Source organism: Electrophorus electricus, chromosome 4 (genome assembly GCF_041902795.1).
Source record: "Electrophorus electricus isolate QZ-2024a chromosome 4, ASM4190279v1, whole genome shotgun sequence".
NCBI classification, from domain to species: Eukaryota; Metazoa; Chordata; class Actinopteri; order Gymnotiformes; family Gymnotidae; genus Electrophorus; species Electrophorus electricus.
Window position 1 is genome coordinate 4,645,430 of NC_137500.1, and position 9,653 is coordinate 4,655,082.

At 41.7% G+C, this 9,653-nt stretch overlaps 1 protein-coding gene across 1 annotated transcript; it reads left to right on the plus strand.

Annotated features, from left to right (window-relative positions):
- The first annotated feature begins 6,554 nt into the window (after positions 1–6,554).
- On the plus strand, positions 6,555–9,078 carry fjx1 (four-jointed box kinase 1). Its single transcript, XM_027029095.3, has one exon. It carries the CDS (start codon positions 7,226–7,228, stop codon positions 8,507–8,509), a length of 1,284 nt encoding a protein of 427 aa, XP_026884896.2. The 5' UTR covers positions 6,555–7,225; the 3' UTR covers positions 8,510–9,078.
- Positions 9,079–9,653: the final 575 nt, after the last annotated feature.

Genomic DNA, 9,653 nt, shown 5'->3' on the forward strand with positions numbered 1-9,653 from the left:
GTCTGGTAAAGGCAGGCTAATAAAACAGTATTAAATATGGAAGGCGGTTAGATCTGGATGAACTATTGTGCTAAGCATCCCCCCAGAATACAGCATTGACGTGTTGGGTTTTATTGGGCTCTTGCCAGCTGGCTGGATTTGGCAGGCAGTGTAAAAAATGGCACTGATCTCCTTGCACCAAATGCAGCTTCACAGCAGCTCGAATTGAGCTGCATGTTTAAAGAGTAAACTTTGACTCCTGACATGCAGTGTGTATTACAGTAAATGCAGCTTCAGGACAGCTGAAATTGAGCTGCACATTTCCACATAGCAACTTTGACTCCTGACATGCAGTGTATATTGCAGTAAAATCAGAAATGTTATCAAAATGAGCGCATACCTCTCTCTACATCTTTTCCTTATGTCTTTGTTTACAATTTTGTACATAGTAAAATGCTCCTGTTTTATATTCTGTTCTGTTCACCACACTGAAGGATTTTGAAAGTGATACTGGGAGCCAGTGCGCCACGGATGAGAGCCAGGCCAAAGGCGGATAGGGAACTCTAAATCGGAATTCTCCTGTGGTGTAAAGGATGAGCACTGGATCGTTCTGACAGTGCCCACATCAATACTCCTGCTCTCACCCTCCTATTCACTCACACGCAGTTGAAAATCCATATTGCTCAACATTTCTTCCAATGTTCTATGGTAGTAACTTTTTTTTGTTGTTTGCAATCTATGTGGCGGTACACAATATCTAGCGCATTCTCAAACACCAGCGCATTCTCAAACACAATCACACACAAGCACAACTTCTATCCAGAATTTGTTGTGTGCACTGCAACTGGACATAGTGGGGAAAGAATGTCTCAACTGGCCCCTGTTTTTGTCAGCTGAAGTGAAATGATTGTAGCTTTCAACACTAATGGTAGGCCAGAACATCCATCTATGCCTGAGCAAGGGATCGAAGGCAAGCGTTAATAACAGTTTTCTGTCTGTACGTGTGTGTATGTGTGTGTTTGCACGTGCCTGGAAGTCTGTGCGTATGTGTGCATGTCTGCATTTCCATGGGCATATGTGGGTGTGAGTTCACATGTGCGTGCATGTATAGGTTTATGTGTGTGTGTTTACAACATGAGCCAGGTGTTTGGAATCCTGTTGGTTTTCTGATCTGCCCCAGGCACCAGTTAGAATGTGAGCTGGCCAGCTGTGGCTTTGAGTGTCACCGGCCCACAGTGAAAGACAGGTCAGAATTCTAGATCTATCTCTGTAAGTGGAGAATTTACAGCATAGGGATAAACAAAACTATACAGTGTTTTTGTTATGGTTGGATTGGTTAAAAAGAACTCCAGAGATGGGATAAGAATTGTGCTTCCTAAAAAACTGGACTCAGCATGGAGAGGCGGGCAGAGAGAACAGCCGCTCTTACGAGTCTCTAAGGGGCAATGATGGGACATTTTTATAGCAAAAATAAGTGAGGAATGTGTCTGGGACTCCTGTCCATGCCAGACCTCCAGATGACACATGGCAAGAAATGGATATGCTTGATATGTGAGGAAGCCGGCATTTGAGCATTCTGTGCACTCAGCTCTGTGCTGCCCCCTGTTTGACTCACTGAATTTTCACTGATTTGTGAAATGACCTTGTAAAAGCCTTGAACTGTGTAACATCAGACAATAAAGAAACTACTGTTACCAATGAGTGTGTGTGTGTGTGTGTGTGTGTGTGTGTGTGTGTGTGTGTGTGTATGTGTGAGTGTGTGTGAGTGTGTGTGTGTGTGTGTGTGTGTGTGTGAGTGTGTGTGTGTGTGTGTGTGTGTGTGAGTGTGTGTGTGTGTGTGTGTGTGTGTGTGTGTATGTGTGTGTGAGTGTGTGTGTGTGTGTGTGTATGTGTGAGTGTGTGTGAGTGTGTGTGTGTGTGTGTGTGTGAGTGTGTGTGTGTGTGTGTGTGTGTGTGTGTATGTGTGAGTGTGTGTGTGTGTGTGTGTGTGTGTGTGTGTGTGTGTGTGTGTGTGTGAGTGTGTGTGTGTGTGTGTGTGTGTGTGTGTGTGTGTGTGTGTCTAACCCAGGTTAAAATATTTCTGCTTGCACATTGCATAAATCTTCAGAGATGTAGGACAATTAAACTAACAGACATGGAAATTGGTTATTATTGCAGCTTTAAAACTATTCAATTAATCAGACTGTATGCAATGTAAAATAAAGGTATAATCTCCTTTTAATAAGCTCAATGAGCTAAAAAAAAAATGAAAATAAAAATGATGGGAACGAAGAAAAATGTAGCTAGTTCAGTGGAGTCAGACAAAAGAGAGAAGTAGTGAGGGTAAAAAGTACAAAAGAACATAGTTTTCAAAAGAAAACCAACATAAGTGCTTGTAAAATTAAATTGCAAGTAACTAAGACTGAAGACAAACTGTTTCCATTGTTCATCAAATGATTTGTTGAGTTTTAACTATTAGACTAAAAAGTACAATTCACTAGGTTAACTTAACCGTAAAACTGCATTTAGCTTGGGCAGAAAATTATTATAAAAGTATGTTGTATTAAATTGAGTACACAATGTATAGAGACTTAACCATGAAGAGTTTTGTGAGTAAACATTGTTTAGGTGAGAACTAGCATGTAGTAATTACTTGCTTCCTAACGCGCCGTCAGTATTACAGAGCATGCAGCCTGACAGTAGCTTTCAGTTATTTGTATAATGTGATTTGTAATTACCGCTTGCATGACAATGATTGCTGTATGATGCGAAGGGATGTTTTGTGCCTTCGTGGCCTGTAATACAGGTCAGGTTTTACCTTCTCTTTTCCTTGATCTATCATGTGAGTTGCACACAGGAGTTGAGTGACACATTTCAGATACAAGATGACGAGCCAAGCCTAACTACTGCCTAACTACTGCCTAACTACTGCCTAACTACTGCCTAACTACTGCCTAACTACTGCCTAACTACTGCCTAACTACTGAATGGCCCTTTTCCTACAAAGGAATATTCCTGGGCAGGACCGCTCAGACAGCTGAGTTACTCAGTAGGAGATAAACCCCACCAAGGACAACAAGGAAGGACAGACAACTCTTTCCTTTTCTTTTTTACTTTTATTGTAACGGTACATATTGTTGTGTTCATAGAAGCTGAGTTAATTGAGTTAAGGTGACTTCTCACCTTAACTCTCTCTATTGTGTATTAATAGCCTGATAAAACAAAGTGAAAAGAGGTTAGTATTCACCATACTAGTTTACATTTCCATTTACGTTTACATTTACGGCAGTTAGCAGACGCTCTATCCAGAGCAACTTACAAAAATGCTTTGTCACTTACTCACAGAATATCCTAGCCAGTACAGTAGGTTAGAGTCCAAGATACCAATGAACTAGAATACTGTAGAAATACAGGAATCACTGCTGATACCTAGAAGTGCAAAATACATAAGCTCTATCTTAGACAAAGATAAGTGCAATAAACTAATTATTAGGTTTTTAGTCAACATTGGTGTAACAAAGAATACCCTGCAATAAGTACTAATTTAGTTAGTCAATATAGAAGCAGGGTCAGTGGTCATTTCAATATTCCACGAATAGAACAGAAGCTCGGTTTTACTGGGGTTGAGCTTCAAGTGGTGGGCTGTCATCCACTGACGCAATGTCAGTCAAGCATGCCGAGCTACGTCTGGTTATCTGCGTGTCAGAGGGTGGAAAAGAAAGAAATAATTGAATATCATCAGCATAGCAGTGGTAGGAGAAACCATGAGAAGATATTACATCACCAAGAGAATGAGTATACAAAGAGAAGAGAAGATAGCCCAATACTGAGCCCTGTGGAACGCCGGTGGAGAGTCTACACGGTTTGGATGTGGACCCTCTCCATGCCACCTGATAGTTTTACTGAAGGGAGCAGTTATTGGAATTATTATAATAAACTGTAACACTCATATGAGTAATATACTTACCTTGACCGTGACCAAAAACAGACCTGGAAACTTGATTACACTAAAAAGGTGGAAATCATAAATTTGAATAATGATATTAAATAGCCTTAAAACTAAAAAGACAAAAAACTCATTTCAATTCATAATCGCACAGCCCTAAAATCAGGAACCTAATTTCAACTAATAACCCAAAATGACTAATAACCCAACATTAAACTGAGACTTGAATAAGCTATAATCTTTAACTAAAGTAAACCCTGGAAAGATCACAGCAGGTATGAGTACTGGATGTCATATATTTCTATCTTGGGTACTGCCTGTAAAACCACTGTCCACCAGTGTCTGAGATTTGTAAACAGAACATTGTGCACTAAACTCCCGAATAACCCTTTACGTTTGTGTCTCTGGTTACTTTACTTACTGACACCAGTCCTTACAGACCTGGGACAGGCCCAGTACACACTCTGGTGAGGGATTCCTGGCACGCAGGTTGTACCCATTACGTGTGTGTGTGTGTTCGTGTGTGTGTGTTCGTGTGTGTGTGTTCGTGTTTGTGTGTTTGTGTGTTTGCATCCACACTTCGTTTATAAGATTTATATTTCAGTAGGAGGGTCAGGTGAATGAGACTCTGGGTAAATGAATGTCATCTGCCTTCAGACACTTCTGGCTGTGTATATGTTTGATGTTCTTCCAGTTTATTTCTGGTAACTGACCTGCAGTCAACAAGCAGCTGAAAAAACATCTTAATTATTCTGATTAGAAACTCAAATTCATAGTTGACTTATTATGAGAATAAAGCTTTTATGTGAGGGCTGTGTGTGTGTGTGTGTGTGTGTGTGTGTGTGTGTGTGTGTGTGTGTGTGTGTGTGTGTGTGTGTGTGTGTGTTTCATAAATGGCCAATTACGAAACTAATTAATTCCAACTCTCTGGCAGAGGAATTTTAAAATGGAACTGTGGGACTGCCTAAGATAAAACACTCCTTATATGTTCCAGCAAATTTCAATTAAGTTGAACTAGGTTGAGCTATTCTTGTATATATGTCCCCATTTAGTACTGCTAAGGGAGAACCGATAAAAGCTCAAATCTGACTCAGAATTTGTAGTCTAAACCAAAAGTGAAGGTCTGTGTAGCTTTTATTTCCTGTTATTACTTTCACTGGACCTTTATAGAATTTTAATTTTAGTACTTTAATGCTGTTTCAAAAATAGATGCAAATGTTAAGCCTTCTACTTTCATATCAATATAAAGAAAATATTTTTCTGTAGCCAAATTGTTTGCCTTGAATTCCACTTATTTGAATGCATTATAATTTATTTAACTGCATACCATAATGCACTTTTATGCACATTTTATGGGAAACTTTTAGTTTACTCTGAGGTCTGGAAATAGAATCTGGAATCCTACAATCTGATTCTCCTCTTCAAGTACGAGGATGTTAGGATCCTGTTTATCCAGCATATTTCCTGCTGGATACATAAGTTCCCTTGCCTTTCTAAAAAAAATCAAAAAAAGTTAAAATCCTTTTAATATGTCGCATTTTATATGTGGTAAATATTTCTTGATTTTCATTCTTTTGCTATATGTAGAGATATCTTTATGGGATTGTGCATTCTATTATGTGAGCTTCCTTTCTATTATTTAAGCTTGGGCTTTTTATTCAAGAGCAGGAATTGATTTGTTCCACAAAGTCCCCTTCGTGCGTTGGATTAATCTGATTTACATTAATCTCATAGATTGCGTCGATGACCCCTGATCACCTCTGCACATGCCACTTCTTCCACTGTGCAAACACCATGGTCAGGATTTTCAAGCAGACTGCCCGAGCATTACTAGCGACTGAGGACATATGCATTATTGAACTTTGGGCCATAAGTTTGAAACATTACATAGCATTACATCCTTAAGGACAGTATGGGTAAAAACAAAACATATGCCATTACACCAGCACATGATGCTGCTCCAAAATTTATCTAAATGGGATTCTACTTCAATGCACATTGGAATGAGTTTCAGAAAATTGGACAAATTGCACATTTCATCTCATTAAATCAGTTCAGAGCTTTATTGCATGAACATCTCTCATGGGAGCACACTTGCATTATGAATATGGTGAATATGGTTTTGTCCTCCATTAGCATGTTGCATGTATTTTTAGTTTTTGCACTGGTTGGTTTCTAATTCAGTCAGAACAAGGCTCCTCCGGCTCTAAGACTCAGTTCTCTCTTGGCTTTCACTGTACTCTCCAAACAAGCACACACTCACACACACATATAATATAGCCTATATAAAAAGGTAGCATAGTTATGGCTTTTGGCATCCATAGGATGTTTCATATTTCAAGGCAGGAACTCACACCAGAGAAGGTCTTGCTGTAACATGTCTCCATGTCTTGGAGACTTTCATAGACTATGCGAGGTGAGGTTTTCTACTGTGCAATCAACATGAATGCAATTAAACCATTTGTTGTGGTGTAAGCTTCTTATATTTGCAGATTTTGACAAAAATAAAGAGTCTATAAATCAAATATCAATTCAATAATTGAATTTTCTAAGTATGATTTTCAAGTATTTTTTAAATTTGTGTTTTAAATTTAGTTTAGTAGTCAGATTAGACCTTGATGTGGATACTTTGTTTATTTGCAAGATAATCACCGGGCGTTATTCGTGATCGTTTTCCGAGACTCGTGTCCGAATAGGCCCGGAACAGACCGTCGCACCCTTCTGGCGAAGCAGTTCCAGCAGACCTGCCGGTACATCAGTAGACCTGCCGGTACATCAGCAGACCTGCCGGTGGGATCTTCCGCTTCCCATCAGCAGAGCTGCCGTTAGTCGTTAGGACCCTCCGCTACCCATGATACGCCCACCAGCGGGGCCCCTCGGTCACGTGTCCAGTCGCCCCGCGTCTCCCACTGACGGAGCAGCTCGGATCAAACTCACTAACGGGCAGAGGGACGAAGACACAAATCGCTCACCGTTCGCTTGCGGCCAGTATCTAAAGAATCGAATCGATGTCTACGTAACATGAAGAAAGAAAACTGATCAGTTTATTTATTTGTTTTATTTGCGCGGAATAAGATTATGTTGGATCCTGGGCAAAGGTAAGAATCTGAACCGAGCGGAGATGAGAGTACATTTGCCCCTAGAGCCATGTGGCAATAGCGCGGACTGCGCTTAGGGGCGCGCTGGGGATGGCACCAGACCGTGCTGTGGTGCCGCACACTCGTCCGCTAAAGCTTCGTGGGTGAACATCGCACGGATAAATAAGCGAGTGAAGTTTCACGGCAGTTTTCTGAGAGGCGGATGGACCGGTAGCTGTCAGAAATGAGAGCTATTTGGGCAAACTTACTGGCGCTGCTTTTCCTGTGCACTTGTGCTTGCGTGCTGTACTTTTGGAGCAGGTTGGAAAAACGTTTGGAGAGACACAAACGAGACTTTCAAGAGCAGGGGCCCTATCTTGGACCATCTTCGGACCTTTCAGCTAAAACTTTTCGAGCCTTACTTGCCGTTCCAGCTGCAGAAAAATTATACTTCGCTAGCAGAATACACATTCACAACGTTACCGGAGCTGAAACAGTCTCTACTGGTAACGGAAATAACGTTCTTGTGAAGGTGAACCATCTTAAATCGATCGATCCGGAGGTTCGGAGAGGACCCGACATCACCGAGGCAGTCGAGGACGGTATCTTCTGGAGCCAAAACCTAGAGGATCGTCTTTCTGTCGGCTTCAGCGAGAAGCATGCCCGATCATGGAGGCGCCGAGCCAGGGGCAGCCGTGTTGTTTCCTTGGAGGCGGGTTGCGGCAGGACTTCGAATCAGTTGGCCACTTTCTCCGACGGTACCAAAGCCTGCGTGCGTTACGGAATTAACGCGGACCAGGTGCAGGGCGAAACTTTGTCGTATTATTTGGGCTGTTTGCTCGGCATAACTAACATCCCGCCGCTGGTCCTCGCCCAGTTAAATGTTGATGGCGAACGATGGGCGTCTGTGAGGAGCAGGATTGCCAGCCTGCAGTGGTCTCGGGGAGAGGTGGTGTCTCTGACGGAGTGGATAGCAAACCTGACCGGGGTCGTTACGCCCGCGCCTCTCCGCCAAGATAGCGAGCGGCTGCACCCGCTCCTGGAGGACCTGCGGCGCAAAACAAAGGCGGAGTTGCTTGCGCTGATGCAGTGGAGCGACCTGCTTATATTCGACTACCTGACGGCCAACTTCGACAGGCTGGCCAGTAACCTGTTCAGCCTGCAGTGGGACCCGCGCGTCATGGAGAGGGACACGAGCAACCTGCTCCAAACGCCTCGCGGTGCGCTTGTTTTCATAGACAACGAGGCGGGCTTGGTGCACGGCTACCGCGTGTTGGACATGTGGGAGAGACACCACAGCGCCATTCTGAGGTCCGTGTGTCTTTTTCGGAGGAGGACTGCGCAACGGGTCATAGACCTGCATCTGGACCGGGACGCGCGGACACGCCTGTTGGAGCTCTACCGGGACAATGAACCCTTGGCTGCGCATCTGGGCTTTTTATCCGACGAGCACGCAAGGATATTACAGGACAGAATAGAAAGAGTGTACAAGCACATATTGCACTGTAAAGGAAAATACAGCCAGTAGCGTCTCCACATATAGACCTTTACACAAAATTACACTAAAAAAAAAAGGACAGTTGGTTACTAAGGTGACTATGATAATGTGTGCGTCATTAATTATGTTCACGGTAACTTTTGAACATCTAGACGGACTACCTCCTGTGGGGATGAACCTTTAATGTGTCAAAGTAATATTTGTTTTGTATATGAGTTTCCATGACAAGAAAACATTGCTTTTGGTTTTCAAATGTCAGAATCTGGAGTTCTAGAAAGACAAAGCATATTGCTTGTGAAAGAATTAACCTGGCAATGCAATAACTGCCTAACTATAATCAATCCTTAAACACAGATGTAAGATATGATGTTTGCTGCTTTAGCCTTTTTTTGGGGGGGTATTTATGAGAACATTGTTGTACTTGGTAGATGCAAAACTACAACTGAATGAACAGTAGTGTGAGCTAAGTGCTCTGTTTTCTTGGCAAATGCTTTGTTCTTAAAAATATGTCAGAAATGCATTACTGTAATGTAGAGTTTGGTCAGTGGCAATATTCATACTCAAAGAAGTCAGCAATTAAAATCCCTTTTTTTCATTCCTTCACAGCCTTACAGTTTTTATTGAAATTATACAGTTCTTATTAAAATGATACAGTTCTCACTGAAATGATACAGTTCTTACTGAAATGGTGGAATGTCCGTTGAACTGAAAATGTGTTGTGGGATTTTGCTTTGTGAAAACTGAATTATATTTAACTAATTTAAATGACATTATTTGATAACATTCCGGTTCCTTTTAAATAAATAAATAAGTAAATACATAAACGTGTGCTATTTTTAATTTGCTATTACACTCAGTGTAACTAAAGTATTTATTACGAAGTCAAATCATCAGGCGATAAAGCCCTGGTCTGGTAGCTCCTAATCACATCATCATAATGGATGATGTGTGAGAAAGATTCTGTTTTCTAACACTGGGCCTTTGTGATAATGGAATGCCAAGCACACATTCTTACATTCTTAGCCAATAACATTGTACCCACTCCTTCTCATACTTCATAAAGGTTCCTTTCTTATGCTCACCCATCACAACCAGCTCACTCATGGTGGAGAATCATTTTGATGCTCCAGACACACTTGGTTCCTTTTATTTCAGAGCCACTGGTCTCAGCTGT

Coding starts and splice junctions, on each gene's coding strand:
- fjx1 (XM_027029095.3), top strand. CDS start 7,226: ATGAGAGCTATTTGGGCAAACTTACTGGCGCTGCTTTTCCTGTGCACT.